The 24,435-nt window shown below is 42.4% G+C and overlaps 1 protein-coding gene across 1 annotated transcript in view; it reads right to left on the reverse strand.

The window, feature by feature from the left end:
* Positions 1 to 24,435, reverse strand: part of LOC111149126 (Fraser extracellular matrix complex subunit 1) — a 405,997-nt gene that overhangs the window by 95,753 nt on the left and 285,809 nt on the right. The window contains exons 34-39 of the mRNA XM_022506058.1: positions 18,053 to 18,167; positions 15,441 to 15,578; positions 13,086 to 13,118; positions 4,960 to 5,091; positions 3,588 to 3,713; positions 1,373 to 1,620 (exon numbers count right to left, since the gene is read on the reverse strand). Of these exons, the coding sequence (XP_022361766.1) occupies positions 1,373 to 1,620; positions 3,588 to 3,713; positions 4,960 to 5,091; positions 13,086 to 13,118; positions 15,441 to 15,578; positions 18,053 to 18,167 (792 nt within the window). The remainder of the gene's footprint in view (positions 1 to 1,372; positions 1,621 to 3,587; positions 3,714 to 4,959; positions 5,092 to 13,085; positions 13,119 to 15,440; positions 15,579 to 18,052; positions 18,168 to 24,435) is intronic.

Consider the following 24,435-nt stretch of genomic DNA (forward strand, 5'->3'; position numbering starts at 1 on the left):
TTTGGAGTCTTTCTGCTCTAGTGGGTAAATTCACATTCAATCAATTTCTGAAAATACATGTTCGGTTGCCAATGGGCTCGCATTTTGATATGCAGCTTATAATATGCAGTTAATGGGCAGGAACTGCTCCTGGAGAGCTATTTTGGCCTGTCAAACATTTTTCAAGCCTTGGTGATCTATTGATTAAATCTGTATTCATGCATTTTTATGAATTCATGGAGTTTCATAAGATTCAGAAGACCATAACCTATGGTAAAAATCACCTGTCAGTTAAAAAAAAAAACCAAAACCAAAGCTGTTCTGAAACTATACTAGACCCATGAGAAGAATCAGGGTGGAATGCAGTTTCCCATAATTTAAGAAAAGACAATTTGAGGGGAAAATCTGTGCTAAAGCAATTGAAGCAATTGTTCCCAGGCCAATGCTTTATCTCACATGCTACTATCCAGGACTAGATTTTACAGCCCAGAAAAGGATTACTTAAAACTATATGGTATAAACAAACAAACAAACAAACAAACAAACCAACGAAAGAAAGGAAAAGCCCAGGTCATTGGTGGGAATTTTAACATTGGTGAGGAAAAATTCAATACTAAGAATGATTACCATTCAAATAACCATCATTATTTTCAAGGTATTTGTCAGAACTATTATGTTTACATAGCGAATATGTATATGTTTACAACACACATAACTGAAAAATAAAATTAATTATCCTCATTATCCTTAGTTCCAGGAGAGAGGAGTGTAATTAACCAGGGTCACTTAGCAAGTTAGGGCCAGATGGAAAAAAAACCCTGGTGTCCCTCAAACTACCCTTGCTCCCTAAATACAGGGCTTCTTTTGGGGCATGGGATGGAGGGTGAGTCAGGCACCATGCCTAGGAAGCCTGGCAGAGAGGTACTGCCAAAGGAATGTGCCGGCATTCTGTCTAAATCTGGCCCTGAGACCACAGCCAGTGAAAGTGGGCTTCCTCTCCGTGGGCCATGAAACATTATCACTTAGTAGTCATAAATCAGGTGTGTTCTTCTAAAGTGTTCTTTCCTCAAAATTGCCATTTGAAATATTATGGATGGAGCTTTAAAAAATGGGGACTCAGGCTTTTCCGGCATAGGCACTGTTTCCTGTTGACCATCACCCATCCCTACACAATCGCATTGTGTTTCCATCAAAGTTCCGCTCGTTCCCTTGTCGGCTCATGAGATGTGGGGAGCAGCCAGAATAAACAATGGAGTGGAGCTCTGGGAGGCTGAGAAGAAACTTCCTTGTATGGCCACCTACCTGATGCCCTGAATCTTCAGCCATGGCACTGCTCTCTAGTCAAGCCCAGGGAGAGGGTGCAGTGAACAAGACGACACAGGGAAGAACTTACGACATAAGCGAGGTGTGACCTGGTGATTACGGCTGTGCTTTTGCTGGCCACAGTGATGCTCAGAGAGGCACCAGCAGCCAGCTGAGGCCCCCGGTCCTCTGAGAGTGACACCTCCACTTTCACTTCCACAGTTGTCGCTGACGTGCCATCTGTGACTGAGATCTCCATGCTGTCTTCCCGGGCAGAGGAGCCGTCGTGTAGGTACTGCAGAACATTTTTCTCAATATCTTCATATGTGAAGGTGTCACCTTCCGAGAGAGAGACAGATTGCAAAGCCAATTCCTTCTGGAATAACGCTTTTCATGTATATAACACCTTTGTTCTCAGGATTTCAAAGTACATATAGGATCATATACTCTGGGAGTTGTAAGTCAATTCGCTCAACCACACACCCAATGTAGGATTCCCTTTACGCCACTCTTGAAAGGGGGTTATTCAGCCTGTCCTTCAACACTTCTCAGGGTGGGAGGCTCACTGCTCTACAAGGCAGCTAATCCCACTGGAGATAGCTTTGTTTAAGTTCTTAATCATACTGAGCTCAAATCTGCTTCTGCGAGATCCAGTCAGCATTCTTAGTTCTAGAGAATAAAGGTCAAGCCTCTGCTCTTTAGGACAACTTAATCTTGGATCTAACTTTGACACAGAAATTTTTGAAAAAAGTTAAGAAAATAAATTATGGTTGATGGATCTGTAGTTTTAGTTGGGAGTATAAGGTTTTTCTAAATTCAAAAATACCTAAAAATTTAAAAACAGACTTAAAGTTAGAAATCCAAATGTTGTAGGTCTGGAGTATGAATTTTTGACAGATTTCACAGGTGTATGAAAAAGTCTCAAGGTCATATAACTTTGGGAAAAACAGGTTTAAACAAAATTTAAAACTAATAATTTTTGGAACTGCAGGATTTATTAGAATTTTAGAATCTTCAATAGGGAAATATTAAAGCATTCCAAAATTGTTTGGTCATGGAACCCTTTCTACAAGAAATGCGTGTTAGTGTCATGGGCCCCAAGGATTCCAGAGAGTATAACTGAAGAATTGGTCTTCTTGGATGTTATATTCAACTCTACTTCCTGACAGATTATTGGCTCTAGTAATTGGTGTTATGAATGAGACTGAAGAATTTATTCATTTTCTGTATTTGTCTTCTAAGTCTTCTCTTTTGACACCATGTTATTGTGATTTACTGGTGCTAGTGGTATTGTGCTTTATAAAAAGTAATAAAGCGAATATTTTATAAACATCTTTAGATAGTATATATTGGTTACACAGTATAGGTTAAATATAATGTTAAGGCAACTGGGTTCTGACTGGTAAAGCTCCTTAAGTAGTTCCCTTAGGATGCTAGAAATCTATTCTGATGATATTTCTTGTGTTCAGTAAATTTTTAAAAATCTGCCTTTGTGACTCCCAAATGCTTGTTGGTTGTTCTTCAAATTCTATCTAACTTCAAAGTCAAAGACTTGTTCCCCTCTCTCTGCAGGGATATTCAAAAGAATGCATGATTACATGACTATTAGGAATTATATAAAGGTTTCTGAGAACGTACAGGTTGTTGAAATAAGCATATAGCATCCCAAAGTGACTATTTTGAAAGAGATAATACTCACTTTGATGTGTATGGGCTAACTATTACACAATTAGATTGAGCTGTGTTCCTTGTGCTTCTTCATACTTTCTAAAACAGTCAACATGTATTATTTTTCTATAAGTGAAGAAAGTACAAGAAATATGACTTTGGAAAGCTGGTCCCATGATCTACCACAGTGTTATATCACGAAGATACTACTTAAAAAATGTGTTTCCTTCTTTATGGATGAAGACACATGTCGTTTACACTGTCAGAGTTTCAGTGCTAAGGAGACTGTGAAAATTAACATAGCAAACTAAGGCAGACAAATTCATCTCCATGACCTAACCACAGGAAAGTGGCACCTGATGCTTCGTATGAGGTGGTTCTAAATGCATTTACTCCAGATAAATCAGCCAATTTCAACCAATTTCACCCACAATTTGAGGCAATAGCTTCACTGTTTTGGCTTGTGGGTGCAGAGAAAGAAGTCCCAAATCTTTCAGCCAATGGACTAAGAACTAAAAATTGCTCCTTCAAAGTCTCTCCTCATCGTTCGTTCCATGGACTTGCTTTAATTCTTGTCTGAGATGTAAAACTAGAGCAAGAAACCCTCCAAGGAGGCCAGTGACAGAGGAAGCAGTTACCTGTGACCATGGGCCCTTGGAGCTCGGCTGTGTACTTCAGGATCACACCATGCTCTGGAGGTTTCCGGAGCTCAAAGAGGAGTTCCTCAGGAGCAGTCTCGGTGTCTCTTATTACCAGCTGAAGTCCTGCAGTCAGGAGACAGGTCACTGTGAGAGGACGTGTATGTTCAAAACGGTATGTGTTGCCTACATTACAGCTACAGGGTGCTGGAAGCCACGCTGCGGGCAATCTGATGGTTGTAACAAGGCACCGTTGACTTCCGGTCAACCACAGAAGAGTGAAAACTGATGATACAGTCAATTCCCAAATTGCAAGTTGTTAACTTACTTCCCAAAGTTAACTTGTAAGTAGGTATTTCTGAATTAAGAACACCTTTCTATACAAATGAGGGCACAGAAGCCGACATATAGGTCAGTCCTGACCGGCTGGGGTAGGTTTTCATCCAGAAAAATGCTCCCAGAAACTGCTTTGGCTTTTCATTATTTATGCCCTTCTTTTTCTGAATCCACAGAAGAGCCAAGTTGTCTTAACAATGGCTGCTGGCGGGGGGGGGGGCGCCTGGGTGGCTCAGTGGGTTAAGCCTCTGCCTTTGGCTCAGGTCATGATCCCAGGGTCCTGGGATCGAGCCCCGCATCAGGCTCCCTGCTCCCCCCCCCCCCCCCACCGCCGCCTGCCTCTCTGCCTACTTGTGATCTCTGTTAAATACATAAACAAAATCTTAAAAAAAAAAAAAAAACAACGGCTGCTAGGGCCATCACAGAAGTGAGAAAGAACAGGGTGGCATGGCCGTTGTCTTTGTACATGAGACTTGTTTAGAAATTGGATGATAATTAATTTCAGGCCAATACTCAGGGGGAGAAACTGGGTAAGAATCTGTAGAGCACAGCTAACAAACCTCACAACATCCACTGTTTGCTTTTAAAACTCATTAGGTGGAAGAATAAGGAAACTGCTAAAGAGTAAGTACACTGAGAGCTGAATAAAACCACGTACAGAATAACCGAGCCCAGAAGCTTCGCAGCTTCCGAAGGTTACTGTGATCTGTCATTTCTCCTGTTGCTCTCACCTTCTAGACAGAAAACAAGCACAGCCACTGAGACTGCTCCCCTCCCTTCTCTTCTCTGCCGGAAAACACATTCTGTGTTGTGCTCCATCACTGAACACTGGCCTGGGAAGGGCTTATTTCCTTCTCTCTGGGCTGCTTCTATTTGCGTGGACATGGGCAGAGGGAAGGACACAGGTGAGAAGGCATATCCCTTCTGGAAGAAGAGGTCACTCTTTCTTGGCAACCATCAAGAGGCTTAAACAGGGACTGCTGCTGAAACACGGTTCCATTCCCAGAGGCGTGTTTCTTTTAGGCTCAGTTCCTACCTATAGCAGCGCTGCCTCCTGGGCTGACCTCAAGCAGGGGAGCTGTGACCCGGGATGCCGGCAGGTGCTGGTCAGCGGGAAGCAAATGAATGGTGAGGACCATCTCCGGACTTGTGTGGGCTCCATCTGAAACTGGAGAGGATAAACACACACGCACATTGACGCGTAGCCTGGTCACCAGCAGGTGCTTCCCAGGAGATTTTCAGATCACCTGGACACTTTGAAGCGATGCTCACAAATGGAAAATATAAGCAAGCAAGGAAGATCCTGTGAGCTCTCCTAACTAAGTTTTCTCTCCTGGATAATGAAAAGGCTAAAGGACCATAATAACAACGTCATTCTATAAAGCAAGCTCCACGACAAGGTGATACTGGTAAATGTTAGTGGAAAAGAAAGTAATACAAAATCTGCCCCCTTCGATGATGCCAGTAAAGACTTTTATTTATGAGGGGCACCTGGGTGGCTCAGTCAATTAAGCATCTGCCTTCAGCTCACGTCATGATCTCGGGGTCCTGGGATCGAGCCCCGCTTTGGGCTCCGGGCTCAGCAGAGAGTCTGCTTTTCCCTCTCCCTCTGTCACTCTCCGTGCTTGTGTTCTCTCTCTCTCTCTCAAATAAATAAATAAATAAAATCTAAAAATAAAATTAAAAGACTCTTATTTATGGAATTATTTTTTGATTCATTCTCCTCATGTCTTGGAAAAATATTTTCTTTCAAGAGATTTCGTTTAGAAATGACACATCTGTCTCGTGAGGAAAGAGCTTTTTAAAAAGGACAGAAAATACCCACGCACGTATCTCAGAAGGCAATTATCGGGAAGCAAGCAGACCTCTTTGGTTTTTACCTGATTGTCACACACATTGCAATAAACGGAAGATACTTTGTAAGTAGAACAATGACTTTTAAGATTTTATTTCCCTGGATTGTCTGACATCCAAGTGAACGCCCGTCACCTGAGGAAACGGAAGCAGAACTGTCTGGTGCTTGACTCTGATTCCCGCCTTTCTGGACCTTAAAGCACCCTCGAGTCTCTAAAGCCAGGTTTGGAAGAACATCTGTACCACCAGTTCACCAATGTGTTTATTGGTAATGGCTATGGAGAAAATGCTGCTGTTGATTGTTCTAAATGTGAACTCTGCCTGCATCTGGGCCTGTTTCCTTCGTCCCCTTCTTCTGGACTCAGCAGCAAGTCGGCAAGAGGCTGACATCTACTTAAGCAAAGCAAAGGGCTGCTCGGCGGCTGCGCGTAATGATCCCACTTGGCTTTAGATTTGTTTTTTCCCTGAGAACAGATCTAAAGGGTATGGCTGGGTTTTTATAAGGTGCACTCGCTGTCCTAGAGCAGTCCAGAAATAGCCCTACTGAAGGAGGAGACACTCCCCCTGCGAATGAAGGTTTATGGCTCTGGTCATTCGGCCAAATGTCATGATGGTTGCCCCTGCTTCTTTGTTTATGCTCAACCTCCTCTCTGGAACATCAAAGATAGGAACAGACAATTCCTAATGTTTGGAGGCTTGGGGGACAAACGCAGGAACTTTTCCACAAATTTCAGCAGATGCTGATTCTCTGAGGCTTCTGGGATCTAAGTTAAGGACACGTGCCTTAAATAAAAATCACTATTGTGAGATATAATTTTACTTTTTGAAATGTTTTACATTGATTTCACTTTTAAGCGGGGGGAGAGCCTCAGGGAGCCTTCACCGTCCTTACTGCTACAGAAGAGGGAGGGAAAGGCCCGGAAACCTCAGAGTCTCAGTAATACCACACAGCCAGCAGTGTGACCGACGCGTATCTTTCCCTCTGTGAGTAAATGGAAGAAAGCTATTTTCTGGCACATATTTTGTAACTAGAAAATATATCAACGGGGTGCGGAGTTTTGTAAACAAATATAAGAACTTACAATCAAAATGTCAGCAATTATATGTCTAGCTGTCCCTTTAAGCAATGTTTCTGATTTCTCTGAGAAACAGTCAGTTTGCCTCTTTGGGTCAGAGGCCCCCTGCGAGCACCACTTGCCTCGTGTATTTCCCTTGCTCAGGATGGCTCTGCAGAGCGTCTGGGCTTGGTCTGAAGCTTTCAGGTCAGGAACGTCAGCTTCCCTTCCTGTCTTAGCCGATTGACCAAATGAGCTGTTCTTCCTCACTCTGGGTCAATGTCCGGGCTCGGGCTTGTTGCCACCTTAGCTCAGTATGTGCCCAATTTAATATTTTCTCTCACAAAACTCTGCTAAAGGAGATGGCTTCCTACCAGTTTCCAAAAAATGTTCTCCTTAAAAAAAAGGGAAACTTTTATACCCTTCACAACAATGAACTTGAAATGGCTCATGGACCTACATGTAAAAGGCAAAACTATAAAACTCCTATAAGACAACAGAGGCGAAAATGAGATGACCTTGGGAAAGGTGATGCCTCTTTAGATAAAACACAAAAGACACGATGCATGAAAGAAATCACTGATAAACTGGACTTCATTAAAATTAAAAACTTTTGCTCTATGAAAAGCAATGTCAAGTGTATGAAAGGAAAAACCATAAACTGGAAGAAAATATTTTCAAGACTCATCTGATACAGAATTGTTATTAAAAAATGTACAAAGAACTCATAAAACCCAACAATAAAAAAAGAGCCCAATTAAAAAACAGGCCAAAGACCTTAACGGATATCTCACCAAGGAAATACATGGATGGCAGATAAACACATGAGAAGAAGCTCCTCACCATGTGTCAGCAGAGACATGGAAATTAAAACAATTATAAGATGCCATTATGCACCAATTAAAATTGCAAAAATCTGGAACACTGACACCACCAAATGCTGGTGAAGACGTGGAGCAAAAGGAACTTACACACTGCCGGTGGGAATGCAAAGTGGTACAGCCCTTCTGGAAGACAGCTTGGCTCTTTTTTAAAAAACAAAACTAAATATACTCTTACCATGTAATACAGCAATTGCAATTCTTGGTATTTACCCCAAGGATTTGAAAACTTAGGTCCATACAAAACCTGTGTACAGAGGTTTATAACAGCTTTAGTTACAATTGCTAAAGCTTGGAAGCATCTAAGATGTCCTTTAGTAGACAAATGGATGAAATAAACTGTGGTACTTCGACAATGGAGTGTCATTCAGCACTAAAAATAAATGAGCTACAAAGCCGCGGAGAGACACAGAAGACCCTTAAATGCATATTGCTAAGTGAACTAAGCCAATCTGAAAAGACCCCATACTGCGTGACTCTCACTCTGTGACCTTCTGGAAAAGACTAAACTATGGAAGACAGTAAAAAGAACAGTGGTTGCCAAAGGTGGGAAGTGGGTCTGGGAGATGAACAGGAGAACACAGAGGATTTCTAGGGCAGTGAAAATACGCTATAGGATATCACAATGATAGATACACGTCATTATTCAGTGGCCAAAACCCACAGAATGTACCACACCAAGAATGAACCCTAGAGTAACTACAGACTTCGGTTGATTATGACACGTCGGCGTAGGGTCATCCTTGGTAAAAAATGTACCATTCTGGCGAGTGATGTTGACAAGGGAGAAATTATGCTATGCTTATGTATGTGAATGGGGAATTCTCTGTACTTTCAATTTTTTTGTAAACCTAAAACTGCTCTAAAAAAATTCAATCTTTAGAACAATTAAAAAAAAATTCATTCAATAACAACAAAAGAAAGAAACCAACCAACCAACCTCAGGCAGAAATAAGATAAATTAATTTGAGGTCAGCCCAACATCTATTTCCTTTACGCTGTATAATAGGTTCCAGGGCCATTTAACTTACAGTCCTGGAGAAGGTAATAGTTAACACCTTCACCTATTCAAGCTTTCAGGTAAAAGTTGAGGTTTAGAAACCAAACAGGCACACTCTTATGATACTTGTTTTTCACAACCAACACACATACAGACCAGACTAAATAAAATATCCCATGTTCCATGTCAGAAACTTGTATTTAAGTCTTGGCTCTACTGTTAATCAGGACTGGAGATCTGGGCAGATTACTTACTCTAATGACCCTTCATTTTCCCAGTCTTAAAATGCTAAAAATAATACCTGTCCTTACAGTCTTGTTACGAGGATTAAATGAGACAACTTATATTGCATATTGCTTTGTAAAGTGTAAAATACTATATAATCTGTTGTATATTATTACTGATTGTATGAATTATCTAGAAGCCGATCACCGGAATGAGCTGATACTGGGTTCACATCAATAATAATAAAACACTGGGGGCACCTGGGTGGATCAGTGTGTTAAAGGCTCTGCCTTTGGCTCGGGTCATGACCTCAGGGTCCTGGGATCGAGCCCCACATTGGGCTCTCTGTTCGGCAGGGAGCCTACTTCCTCCTCTCTCTCTGCCTGCTTCTCTGCCTACTTGTGATCTCTGTCTGTCAAATAAATAAATAAAATCTTTAATAATAATAATAATAATAATAATAATAAAAACACTGGATAAAGAAATAATAAGGCATCCAAATTGGAAGGGAAGAAGTAAAACTGTCACCATTTGCAGATGACATGATATTATACACAGAAAACCCTAGATGCCACCAAACACTGTTAGAACTAATAAAAAAATTTAGTAAAGTTGTAGGATGCAAAACCATACAAAAATCTCTTGCATTTCTATATCTCGATAATAGGCTCTTGGAGATGTTAAGAAAGTAATCCCATTTACAACTGCATCAAAAAGAATGAACTACCGGGGCGCCTGGGTGGCTCAGTGGGTTAAGCCGCTGCCTTCGGCTCAGGTCATGATCTCAGGGTCCTGGGATCGAGTCCCGCATCGGGCTCTCTGCTCAGCAGGGAGCCTGCTTCCTCCTCTCTCTCTGCCTGCCTCTCTGCCTGCTTGTGATCTCTGTCTGTCAAATAAATAAATAAATAAAATCTTTAAAAAAAAAAAAAAAAAAAAAGAATGAACTACCTAGGAGTAAATTTAAGGAGATAAAAGACCTGTGCTTGGAAGAAAGAACCTGAAGAAGACACAAATAAATATAAAGATATTCTACGCTCATGGATTAGAAGAGTTAACATTGTCAAAATGTCCATAACAACCAATGCAGTCTGCAGATTCTATACAATCCCATCAAATTTCCAATGGCATTTTTCACAGAAATAGGACAAATAATTCTACTTTTGTATGAAACTACAAAAGACCCGGAAAAGACAAAGCAATCTTAAGAAAGAAGAATAAAGCTGGAGGCACATGCTCTCTCAAACTGTATTACAAAGCTGTAGTCATCAAAATAGCATAATATTACCATAAAAACAGATCAACAGAGATGAATAGAACAGAGAAGCCGGAAACAAACTTACACGCATGTGGCCAATTGATTTATGACAAAGTAACCCAGAAGATGCAACGGAGAAAGACAGTCTCTTCAGTCCATGGTGCTGAGAAAACTCGACAGCCTCAGGCAAATGAAGGAAACGGTACCATTATCTTAGGCCACACACAAAAAATAACTCAAAATGGATAAATACTTGAATGTAAGACCTGAAACCATAAAAGTCCTGGAAGAAAACAAAGGCGGAAGCTCCTTAATATCAGCCTTGGGGATGATTTTTTTGGATTTGAAACCAAAAGCAAAAGCAACAAAAGCAAACAAACAAGTAGGACTACATCACACTAAAAAGCTTTTGCACAGCAAAGTAAACCATTGACAAAATGAAAAGCCAAACTACCAAGTTGGGGGAAATATCTGCAAATTATATATCTGAAAGGTTAAAATCCAAAGTATATAAAGAACTCATACAATCAATAGCAAAACCCCCAAACAATCCAGTTAAAAAATGGGCAGAAGATCTGAATAGTCATTTTTCTAAAGAAGACATACAGATGGCCAACAGGTACATGAAAAGAAGCTCAACATCACTCATCATCAGGGAAATGCAAACCAAAACCACAATGAGGTATCACCTCACACCTGTTAGAATGACTCTATCAAAAGGACAAGAAATAACATGTGTTGGCCAGGATATGGAGAAAAGAACACATGGGCACTGTTGGAAGAAATATAAACTAGTACAGCTTCTATAGAAAATAGTATGACATTTCCACAAAAAATTAAAAACAGAAATAGTGGGGCGCCTGGGTGGCTCAGTGGGTTGAGACTCTGCCTTCGGCTCGGGTCGTGATATTGCGGTCCTGGGATCGAGCCCCACATCAGGCTCTCTGCTCAGCGAGGAGCCTGCTGCCCCCACCCCCCCGCCTGCCTCTCTGCCTACTTGTGATCTCTGTCTGTCAAATAAATAAATAAAAAATCTTTAAGAAAAAAAAAAACAACAAAAAACAAAACAGAAATAATACATAATTCAGCAACTCTGCTTCTGGGTTATCCAGAGAAAATGAAAATACTTTGTGTGCCTGGGTGGCTCAGTCGGTTAAGTGTCTGCCTTCGGCTCAGGTCATGACCTGAGGGTCCTGGGATCGAGTCCTGAGTTGGGCTCTCTGCTCAGTGGGAAGTCTGCTTCTCCCTCTCCCTCTGTCCTTTCTCCACCCCCTGCCAGTACACATGCTCTCTCTTTCTCTCAAATAAATAAAATCTTAAAAAAAGAATGAAAACACTAATTTGAAAAGATATATGTACCCCCATGTTTACTGAAGCATTATTGACAATAACCATGACGTGGAAGCAACCTAAGTGTCCACTGACAAATGAACAGATGATGAAAAGGTCGCGTACATATGCAATGAAAATCACTCAGTCATAAAAAAAGAAAATCTTGCCATTTGTAATAACATGGATGGACCCTGGGGACATGAAGCTAAATGAAACAGGTCAGACAGAAAAAGGCAAATACCATATGATCTCATTGATTTCTGGGCTCTAAAACAAACAAAACCAACCAACCAAACAAATAAACCCAAGCTTAGAACTACAGAAAACAACAAATTGGTGGTTGTCAGAGGTGGGGTGGGGTTGCGGGGGGGCTCTGAAATGGCTGAAGGGAGCCAAAAGGTTAAAACCTTTAGCTATGACTAAGTCATAGGGGTGTAATGTACAGCATGGTAACTACAGTTAGTAATATAGTATTACATTAGGGAGACAGTAAATGCCGAAGTTACAAGAAAAATAATTTGTAACTATATATGGTGACTGATATTAACTAGACTTATTGTCGTGATCATTTTGTAATACACCCAAATACTGAGTCACGATGCTGTACACCTGAAACTAACACGAAGCTGTATTTCAACTTGTTACACGTCATGTGTCAACTGCATCTCAATTAAAAAGAAGCAATGACACAACAATGGAATTTACTGTTGATTCAAGTGTGATTCTAAATCCTCAGAGAAGGAAAGAAGGTCTGGGAGTTTGAAGGAGATGTCTTTTCTCTCCAACCAAAATTTATCCTACATGGCATAGAACAGGACCTACGGGTGGCTGATTCCAATGGAACAGTCACAACCCCAACTAAACAGCAGCTTAGGGTGTCGTCTACAGCCAACCATCCTCACACCAGACCTAAACCAAGAAAGCTTGTCCCTCTGCTGTTCTACAGAGATGCCAGATCTGACCACACGTCTGCTCGCTGGCGTGGAGCTTCTACGGCGTGGGGACCCAAAGCTGGGATGCCGGGGTCTTCCACACACAGCTTTCATCTCCCTCCAAGAGCAAAGCAATCAAGGGGAGGCTCAGTTCAAGAAACTGTACACCACGATCCATTAGCTCAGTGTCACATGGAATGACAGGACCAATCCTTGTTCTGGGAGCTTTATATATGTTTGATTATTAGTTATCATCCCCACTGTTGAGTGAGCACGCAGGCATAGAGAGGTTAAGAAGCGTTCTCAGAGCAACTGACCCCCGGGGCAGTCTGCATCCAGAGGCTAAGAGCTTAACCACTATCACCTCTTTTTAATAGATACTGGGACTGTTTGAAACGGGACTTAAACAACCCTAATCTTTGGAATACTGGATGGATAATTTTCTTCTATGAATACAGACTCAAGCTATTACTATTTAATTAGTCATGAGACTATTCCAGAAAAACTTGTCTTATATAACTTTTAAGCAGTTCTTAGAAAATAGTAATGATGAAGGGAACAAAAAGTAAGGACTAATAAGGCAAGGAAAAATCCCATTTTCTAACAAAATTACTATTAAAATCATCACCTGTGAAGTGAAATTTCACCGATTCTGGGAGACCTGAAACAGAAAAGAGAAAATCAATACATTGGTGTGCATTTGGGGGTCAGAAATAGATGGAGAAGGTACAAAATATGGGGCAGAGGTTAGAAAAGTAAAGCACGTTTTAACCTAAATAATTATGGTTTGAGGAAAGATCACCAGGTCTTTTGTTAATGTTATGTTGAGTTTAATGGTGCCAGCACCAATTTTAAGTAACAAAAAGAATGGCAGAGTAGAATAATTTTATATCCCAGTAGTTAGAGTGATTTATAATACATTCATTCAGATCCCATTTTTATCAGTACATAAAATCCTACAAATCGGTGAATGTGTATGATGTCGTATATCACTGACAGGTTCTCTGGTGGGTCAATTCCATTGTAGAATTGAGTGATGCCTGGGACATTGATTTACACACTATAACGATGTGAGAGATTTATCTCATGGCATTTATCCCATAGATTATACAGGACAGGACTCTGCTCTCTCTAAAAAGGCTCTAGGAACTTAGGCAAGTATAATAGATATGGAAATAACTTCAACCATGGCTGACACATTTTCCTTCCTTCTAATCCCAGGATATCCTGAGTTTCTTTGTAAAGTAGGTCTTTTGAAGTGGGGGTTAGAAAACCATGAACATTTTCATGGGCTATTAGTTACCCAGTTACCAAACAATGGGGATCCTCCTTAGAGAGAAGGCCTACACCCACGTTTCAATATTTTCAAAGAAGAGTTAATCATTTTCTGGACAATTGCATTTATGTATATAATGGAAAATGTGACTTTAAATGCTTTCTATAATTTAAGATGTAACTCTAAAATTATTTAACCCATGTTCAAATTACATAAGAAATCACCAGTCGTTCTGGATGAGTAAGGCTACTATATAAACATAATATTCCGTATTAATCATGTTATGTACATACACCTTAAAGATCATAAGGGAACAGGCTTCAAGATTTTTAGAATCATTCCAAGGCGCAGAAGTTTTTAGGTATAGGACTCAAAACTCCTGCATTCCGGTCCTCAGCTTTGGGTACAGGGTCGAGGGGAGAGATAAGGGATAACGAAGATTAACTATCTTGGCTCAGTGGAAGGGCACAAAATGGTTTGTATTCGAAGAAATCCAGTTATTCGGGATGCCTGAGGGCTCAGTTGGTTGAGTGTCTTTCAGACGGAGAAAGTCTGAGAGTCTCCCTTTGGATCAGGTCATGATCCCAGGGTCCTGGGATCGGGTGCTGGGATCAAGTCCTGCTTCTCCCTCTGCCTGCCGCTCCCCCCTGCTTGTGCACGCGCTCTCTCTGACAAATAAATAAATAAAATCTTAAAAGAAACCCAAAAACTAGCTATTCTTTTGTTCAGTCTTCTCTTCCTTTACAAACGGTGGCTTCTGTCAAATCCTGGCCCAAACGGTTGCATTCTTCATTCCCCCGGGGGACCTCCCCGGCGTAGCCTGGCATGTTTCTCACCGGATTCCCCTCCCCCACAGCCCACCCGCCTTGGCCTCCTCCTCCAATCCACTCACATCCTGCAGCTAACGAGTTCGTCATGAAAGACCATCTCCCCAGATCTAAACCTCCACTGGGTTCCTATTGCTCTTGGGATAAAGATCTAAATCCTGACAGGCTTCCAGGGCCTCTGAGGTGTGGCCTCTCTCTCTCCCTCCAAGATCATCCTTGTTCAGCTCAACCTTCTATATTCCAGACACGGACTTTTTGTTGTTTATTTTTTAAACCCCCAGAATGTCACACTCTCTCCCCTCTCAGGGCCTCTGCCCACGAGCTGTGTGCCCTTCCTTGGGAAATGTTCTCCCAAGTATCCCAAGAGGCACATTCAGGCTGATGAGCATCTACTCGTCCCTCGCTGGGGCAGCCTCCGCTGAACTCTTAGTCTCGGGCAGTTCTGTTACTTTGAACACCACTGAACATTTTTCTTTCTCTCCAGAGCTCTTGCCTTAGTCTACAATTAAACACTCATTACTGGGATTATTTCTCAAACTCTGTCTCCCTACCTAGGTCCCAAAACTCACCAAGAACAGGATTCATGCCTGTTTTTGTTCACCACTATACTCTCCAAGACCTCACAGCCACATAAGAGGCCCCAAATAAAGATTTATTGAAAGCATGCGTGCATGCATGAATAAATGGAAAAAAAAAATGAGGAACTGAGCCCAAACTACACATTGGCCCACAAGCCTCAAGTGATTTTGAACAGTTATAAAGTGATATCACTAAAGTGTCAGAAGGACAACAGGAAGAGTTGGGGAGAAGCTGCCATGAGGCTCCCCAGAGAGTAGTCGGGGTGCCTGAGAAGAGAAGAGAAGAGAAGAGAAGGCATTACCAGCGAAGGAGAAGGCCGTGATCTCCTGGAGGTGGGGAGCTGCCAGGGGAGGACGGTACATGATCTTGCCCTGGTTGATGTCTTCCTGTGTGAAATACCGGACAGGAGAGTGAGGCTGGTCCCTGTGTTCGATGATCCCTGGGGAGCGAGAGACTCAGCATCAGCACCGACAGTAAGTCTGATGGTTGACGGAATGCCTGGGGCCATAAATCTGCCTTTCCCCCTGGTGGGAGAGTCGTCTATCCTTCAAGAGCAAGCGCTCTCCTGTATCTCTTATCATACCAATCTCCAGTCATTCAAGAAAAAGGCAAATCTGAAACCGAAACAGACTTCAACAGGATCTTTTAAAAAATGCTTAATTGAATTACAGCTGACAGTACGATATTAGTTTCAGGTGTACCACTTAGTGATCTGACAATTGTATACATTATGAAATGCTCCCCACGATAAGCGTAGTTACCATCCGTCACCACACAAATTGATCACAGTATTATTGACTATATTCCTTAAGCTGCTTTTTTCATGCTTGCGACTTGTTTATTCTGTAACTGGAAGTCTGTACCTCTTAACCCCCTTCACCGTCCCCCTCCCCATTCCCCTACCTACCACCCTTCTGGCAACCACTAGTTCATTCTTGGTATTTATGAGTTTATTTTTGAGTGTTTGTTCGTTTGTTTCACTTTTTAGATTCAGACACAAATGAAAGCATATGGTATTTGTCTTTCTCCGTCTGACTTACTTCACTTCGCATCACACCCTCCAGGTCCAAGTCGTGTTGTCACGAACGGTAAGATTTCATTCTCTTAGGCGTGAGCACCATCCCAGCCCCACATCTTCCTCATCCGTGCATCTACGGTAGACACGGAGGCGGCTCCCCTATCTCGGCTGTTGTAAATAAGGCTGCCGTAATTACAAGGGTGCATGTATCTTTTTGAATTACTGTTTTTGTTTTATTTGGGTAAATACCCAGTTCCTAGATCATACAGTAGATCTATTTTTAATTTTTTGGAGAAACCTCCATACTGTTTTACACAGTGACTGCACCCACTTATACCCTTGCCAACAGCGCACAAAGGTTCTCTTTCTCGCACATCCTCGCCAACGCTTGTAATGTCTCACCTTTTTGATACTAGCCATTCTGACTGGTGTGAGGTAATACCTCATTCTGGTTTTGATTTGCATTTTCCTGATGACGCGTGGTGTTTTAGACTCTTGTTGTGTGTGAAACCCAAATAGATTTCTGACTAGAAGTCATTGACCATAATCAATAGTAAGACACAAACTACTACCCCTAATATAACTTAGACTAGGTAATTCTCTACAAGTCATAGACATTTCACCATAATTTGAGATTCTTTCGATAAAGTTTAAAGGTCAAGCTTGCTGAGAAAATGATATAGTTTGGGCTCCTGGTGAGGCTATAATGAGAGTTTTCTCAACTTACCCCTTTCCTTCAGAAACACCTCAGTCTCTGTGATAACCTTTGGCAACAGGAACATGGATCATGATTATTCTAAGAATTGGATTTGCAATTTTAACTCTGGGATAAATCTTTAGAGGCTGAAAATTTACCTATCGTTTCTAAATTTTGTAGGCACAGAAATAATGCTCTGATCACCTTTCATGTCCTATCAACTCTTTCAAAGAAGGACACATGGGAGAGTTGGTGTTGAACTAATTCAGGTTCTGAGGGGCTGAGAGACCTATAGTCATTCTCCAAAAGACAGCCCAGGCTGCTGGACAGAGAGCTCCACTCTGCCCTGGCAATGTAAGGAGAAATGCTCTTGCTATGACTCAGCAGATTTAGAAAAAGAGAAGCATGACTTAGGTGTTTCGTTTCCCTGGACTTTATCAAAGGGTAATATAATTTAATTTTTAGACATTTATCTCTCCTGGGGGATTCGATAATGTGGAAGGCTTGCATCCAGGGCAATGGTTGGTCTCGGGATGGCAGCCTCAGATTCGGGAGCAGAACTGTCACTAGAGCTAATCTCTTTCCATGAGGGACAGCCACACCTCTGTGAGGGACAGGTTTATTAGTTAAGCCCCAAGTTCAGCCATCTAAAGAATGAAGAGTGATGGCAGGGGCCCCTCTCCTCTCTGCTGACTGTGGTTTCACATGTTCATTTTCCCTGCCATGAAAGGGGGGATTCATCCAAAGGGGAAAGGCACCGGGTGTGTGCGACTCAGCACACTCTGCACTGGCTGGCAGAGCTCCTTGTCCTGAGCACACGCTCGTTCCCATTCTTGTCTGTTCACCTCTCCTATCCTCATCAGAGCAGGGTCTGTCCCTGCAGACCGGGCCCATGTCTGCCCAGTTCTGCCCGTGCATGAGAGGGGCAGCTCAACCCAGTGACTCAAGTTGTGCGCACACCATATTCTCCAGCCAGCTCTGGCATACCAAAGCTGACACACTCATCTCCATCTGTCTGACAACAGTGTCTCTTTCTCAAGTGGTCCTAAACTCAGAACAAGGGAACAGAGAGCGCGCATAATTGTTACTGCTTAAATCCTCAACAAGTACCTGCAGACGAAACTCCCGAGCTTTGAAGATAGGCCAACAATTAGAAGACAAGAGCATCACTCAAAAGGTCATTGATTGCACGTCTTACCTTGATTTGGACGCAGAGGTACAGTGATGTTGTATATAATCTTTCCGCTTGGCCTCTCAGAGTCTATGAAGGAGAGGGAATGAGGCTGAATCACAGTCAGGGCATCCTCCCGAGCCTAAACAACATTTAAGGAAGAAGAAGAAAAAACAGGGTGATGAAAACAAAAGCCAGAGACAAAAACAAACCTTATTTAAAAAGCAGAAACAAAAACAACAACAACAACAAAAATAAAAACAAAAAACACGCTCACTCTGGGCTTTTAAATTAGTTACAGCAAAATTTTTTCTGAAAGCTCGGAAGAAGGATCTGGTCTCTTGCACTGCAGATCTGTCTTGGCCTTAAGAACCTCAGAGGGTCTTGAATCTTCCTCCAGTTCTCTTGCACTCTCCCCTCCCCCGCTCGCTGCCCCAGGTTTGTGTTGGTGCATACTGTGGGGTGTCCCAACATGACCACTTTTCCCCAGGTGGGACTCGCAGTGGGACGCGTCAACATGAGCCAGCAGAGCCTGCTCTCCTCCTGTCCTGCTGTTCGCAGCTGGGTCACTACATCTCTGGTCCTCTGACGTCATGGGCTGAGGCTGCGCTGGGTCACTACATCTCTGCTCCTCTGACGTCATGGGCTGAGGCTGCGTCTGGTAAGAAGCCCTCCCTGACCACACCAGCTTTGCCAACGGGAACTGTGATGTTTTCAAAGGGCAAAAGATGAACTCACCTCAAACACCAAAAGACACTCATCATTTGAATTCAGAGGTTTAGGAATTACTTATTAAAGCACATAAAAATAGTGCATGTTTTCTTTGTCTCCATTGTACCCTTCAAAAGGATTACATTTTGCTTTTCTCTTCCAGTCCTCAGTATCCAATGAAGGGGTCAAGCAAAATTAATCAAAAGGCCAATGTGTACATATTTTTTACTGTCCATTCACTTGTACCCACCAATAGTGACAACTCTCAAAAAGAGAGAGAGAGAGAGAGAGATTTCGAATCCCATGACCAGGCATAACAGGGAGTTGGGGACAGCAGCAAAAACATACAGAATGGAGATGAGAAAAGGGAAAAGTAGTGTGAGGACAGGCCCCTTGCCTGGGTCACATATGCTGTTAACAAGACAGAACAAAAATATCTGGCTCCTTGCCGGCTCTTCCTAGCTGACCCCTGCAGGGTTGAGTGGGACATGCTGTCTGCCTCTTTGAAGCTCTGCTTCCTCCAGAAGGAATTTCCCCACTTGGGAAAGGATTAAGTAGGGCTCAGTCATTCCCATGCAGGAGGGCGTGGTGTTCCTCTTGTAAACCTCGAAAAGATTGAAGGTCACAGTTGCTTTCTAAGTGTCCTGAAGGCACACTTGTCCCGGGAGAGGCGGCATTTGCAGGTTGGGACAACCCCCCTAGAGTACAGAGTCATATTTCAGGCCACTGCTCGGGTCTGGAATGTCATGAGTAAGGAAAGTAAGAGTTACAAACAGCCGCTGGTCTCTCACTCTAAAATAAAACAAGTAAGGACAACAAATGAAAAATCTAGGCCCTGTGGGAAGTGTTTACAGCCTACGTGAGTGTATACACACCTATAACGGCGAACAGGTGTGGGACAGCCAAGTGGACAGAAAAGGGCAGGCTCAGCACCTCGTTCAGCTCCTCCCCTTTTCATCTCGAAGCTGTTAGAGTATCTGAAAATTCTCGGGGTACTAGGAGATATTTTTGATGATCTAGATGCCCCTAAAATAATCCAGCCATTAGAAGAGGGACTAGACAGAGGAGTGTGGACAAAGGGAAATACATGTGGCCAAGAAAGCACATTGTATTATGGAATTTATTGACATAATTTCTCTACTGATAGAACGGGCAGGAGGTAGAAAAAGTAAGGACTTGATTCCCTGAAGAAAGCAATATCCAGTCTGACATATATCAAAGTACAATCAATTTTAATATTGGGTATTTGGAATGTTCAATATTTATCAATTAAACATAGTAAGAAATGAAAGATTGCATTTCATAGAAATCATTACAGAAGACACTTTTTTAAAAAATATCTGTCAACAATCAAAAAGTACAGAATAATGTTTCTCATAATGCCCATGTTACCTATGAATATGTCTGGAATCCAACTGCTTCTCCCCAACGCGCTGCCACCACCCTGCTGGGAGCCACAGTCATACCTTGTCACCAGGACAGCCTCCCTACTGATCTCCTGCTCTCCTGCCCACCAGCAATCCATTTCAGCCCAACAGCCAGCCAAAGAGGAGGTTCTACCTCTGTGGCTCAACACCTAGTAAGGGCTCTCCATTTCACCCAGAAGAAACCTGAAGTCCCTCCAATGGCCCGTGAGGACTTACAAGATCTGCCCCAACCCCTCCCTCTCCCCGCCTCCCTGCCCCCAACACACACACTGGGCCCATCTGTGAATCTGAGATTCTCACACGCACTCACTCTGCTCCAGCCACACTGGCTTCCCCGCTGCTCCCTGAACACTGAAGCCCACCCCGCAACTGGACGTGTCTAAACACATGGCTCCCTGGGCCTGGAACACTTTCCCCTCAGGGCTCTCCGCCTCACCTCCTCCAAGTCTTTCTTTAAACATCTTTGTTTCAGTAAAGCTCAGCTCATTTACATCTGCGATCGGGGCCCCTCTCTGCTGTTGCCACCACCGCATTTCTGACCCCCTTGACCTTGGTCTTACCTTTTGTTTTACCACAGTACTTTTCAATCACGTGCAACATATGAGTTAGTTATTTGATTTATGACTTATTGTCTATTCCCTCCTGCCCCAAGACAATGGAAACTCCATGAGAACGTGGATTTTTGTTTGTTCGTGGATAGATCCCAAGCACCTAGCACATGAAAGAGCTCAATAAAAATTTGTTGAGTGAATGGAAAATATCATTAGGAGAAGATTAGGCTAAGAAGTAAAATAATGAGAATACTTTTATAGCAACCTAATTAAAAAAATATTTTCCATCATCTTTCAGTGTTGTCTAAAGAGAGGCAAACACTTCAACATGTAAGCCTTAGCAAAGGGTATGTGTAATTTAAATCTTTGGGATCCTAGGTCAGGATTTATAAACAACATTATTATTTCAGCTGCCATTAAAAGAAAGACCACTTTCACCTGTCGACTGTCATATTAGCAAAGCAGCAAAGCTCATGGCTGGCCTCAGAAATTAAATACCTATGAAAAATAAGAAGATGGGATGAGTAAAAGGGGGTTCTACAAGAAATCATCTTCTCACGCAGTTTGATTAGGACAACAAAATTAATTCACTCCCCTACTCATGTAGCGAATATTCAGTCAGAACCTACGCTGGGCAGGTACCAAGCCAAGAGCTGTGGGAGACACACGATGAATCAGATGCAGACTTTTTCCTCAAGGATTTCCGGTTTTTGGTAAGGGGAGTTCATAAATAACTCCAACGTAGAAACTGCTAAGTACTGTGAAAGGCTCAGATAAAGCACAGTAGGAATTCCAAGGACAAAGAAATTTCCAGAAACTGCAGATAACAATTTTATTAGTGTTTGAAAAGGTCTCAAGAAAAAACATGGACCGATAAGTCCGCAGCCATAAACCCAATACGGCATGCCCAGACTTGAGTCTACAGGACAAACAACTCAGCTGTTCCAACCGAGCCCCTGCTCACCCCAGGAAGAGTGGTTTTAAGAGAACTCTTGTTACAGTGATCACTCCGGAGACAAGTGGAACTAGGAGGGCTTCTGTAAGGCCTTCCTCTCGAGTGGTGACCGTGGGCAACCCACCTCTGAGTACCACAACTATCTGAAAAAGGATTTAACAAATATGCTTTTGCGTTAAGAGAATTTCCTTCCCCTTTAAGAAGAGAATGGAAATACGATATTCGAAGTATGTGTATGTATGTGTATACTCATATGATTAATTCATTTGAATTTGAAGGTGAGATAGTGAAGGGAATTATTAGCTGTGTGAAAGTAGGTCTGAAAATGATTCATTTCGTCAACAGATATTCACTAAGCAAGTACTTCTACATGAGTCATTGCATTAGATGTGGAGAAGGTACCAAGATTAATTAAAGATTTTGTCCTTAAGGATCTTTTAAGTCAAACAGCGGATGGTTACTTGGAAAACTGAGTTAATGTAAAGTTATTAACTTATTTGCTGAATCTAACACTATGCTATTTATTGGTAAACATGCTTGTTTACAGATCTCCTTGCCCAAATTTGATATATATATCCTAAATGTATACATCTCAGATTACACACACACAAGAGACACACACAGACACGCAGACACACACACACACATATATATCTTATAATATTATTCAGACTCTACGCATCTTATACATGCATGTAGGCACATAATTCTGGTGGAACGCTACAAAACAAAGTGGTAGGACACCATTTAAAGGATCGGATTTGATGAAGAGCATTATAGAAAGGCCATAGAACAAATTTCCATTTAGGCAGGTATTTTTTTTATGCTGCTTTTTACTCTACGCAATCTTCCTGGGGAATCTCAGGCCCAAGCATTAAACCACCACATGTTATTAATGATTCTCAGAGGTTTATCTCCCGCAGAGAGTATCTACTGGTCTTCTGCCAGCCCTTACCAGGCACACCTTTTGTAAGCGCCTCCCACTGAACTCATCACGGCCTCCAGCGCTCCCCCTTCCCAGAAGTCCGCATACATTCCTGACCTCAGTGAAGGGCGTCCTTCCATATCAGAAACTGGGCCATTTTACCCACTTCTACACAGTTGACCTCTACGGCTCTAGATATCTTTTAATCTCTCCCTATGTTTTTTACACCATCTTAACCACTTTTAAGGGCACAGGACAGTAGTGTTAACTGTATACACATCATTGAGGAACACATGTCTAGAACTTTTTCATCTTTCAGAACTGAAACTCCATACCCACCGAAGAAAATCAACTCCCCATTTCTGTCTCCCCACCTCTACCCCCCACCCCTGCAGGGGCCACTACCTTTCCACTTTGTGTTTCTGAAAGTGTCACTACTTTAGGTAGCTCCCGTAAGGGGAATCAAGCAGTATTTGCCCTTTGGTGACTGGCTTATTTCACTCAGGTAATGTCCTCAAGGTTCATACATTCTATAGCACGGCAGGACTTCCTTCTTCTTAAAGAGTGGATGATAGCTTGTTGTTGTATATAACATAATTTCTTCGACTATTTATCTCCTGAAGGACATTTAAGATGCTTCTGCCTCTCAGCCGTATGCATCCTGCTGCAGTATACACAGGTGTGCCACTGTCTCTGAGACCTCACTGACCCCTCAATCCCTATTGCCACTGCATGCGGTGCGTGCTACCAGCCCTTCTTGTTCGAGATGCCTGTAACGGCCTACGCCTTGGCCTCCTTGTTCTCTGTCTGGACCCCGTGTGGTGTGTTATTTACACTACAGCCAGAATGATCTTCCTAAATTGAAAATCTGATCACGCCCCCTCTCTGCTATGAATCGTTCAGCATCCTACTTGCCCAAAAACATCCTTTCAGGACAAAATGGAAACTCTTCATCTCATCTGTAAGGTCCTCTATGATCTGACTCTCATTTCTTTCTTCTTTTTCACCTAGGGATTTATGCTCTGGCCAACGGAACTCTCTGCAATTCCTCAAACATGTCATGTTCTCCTGTCTCTCACTTTTTTTACCTGCTGCTCGTCTGCCTGGCATGAATTTCCCTCTATTTGTAGTCTAGATAAATGGGGTTTCAAGTGTGGTGAGCAGAGCAGAAGCAACAGCATCACTTGGAAACTCGTTAGAAATGCACATTCTCAGCCCTAGACCAGATCTACTAAATTAGAAAACCCCGGGGTGTGCTCCAGCAATCTGTGGTCTAGCCAACACTACAGGGGATCCCAAGGAGGCTGAAACTTGAGTCCACGCTCTAGAGCTAATTTACACTTCAACCAGCTCAGCTCACCTCCAAGAGAAAGCCTTCCACGACTTCCCCCACGCTCCACTGGACTAGGTGTCTCCCTACTTGCTTCCATAGTGTGACTCTGCTTGCATATCATATCACAGCATTCATCATGTCCTGGTCATCCTTGCTTACTTATTTGCTTGTTTTAGACTCTAAGTTGCTTGAGAAGAGAGACTGTGTTTTATAGTCATTGAATCTCTAATATATTTCACGGCCCTTGGGATAAATTAGGGGCTCGAAAGTGTTTATTGGGATGACTGAATGACTGGAGAGGGGGACTCCTGTCCTTAAACACAGATACGGGTATACAATATTTGTATTTAGAACATTCATGATGTATCTACCAAATATATGCAAAACGAGTGTGCTTAGGTGAGTCCAAATCACTAAATAGAAAATGTGTTTTTGTCACAGATTTCAAGTATATCCGATAGTAATGGCCCCAATTAATGTCAAAAGAAATACAAGCTATGTAGATTTT

This window comes from Enhydra lutris, unplaced genomic scaffold (assembly GCF_002288905.1).
Source record: "Enhydra lutris kenyoni isolate GAN:26980312 unplaced genomic scaffold, ASM228890v2 scaffoldscaffold21, whole genome shotgun sequence".
Lineage (NCBI taxonomy): Eukaryota > Metazoa > Chordata > Mammalia > Carnivora > Mustelidae > Enhydra > Enhydra lutris.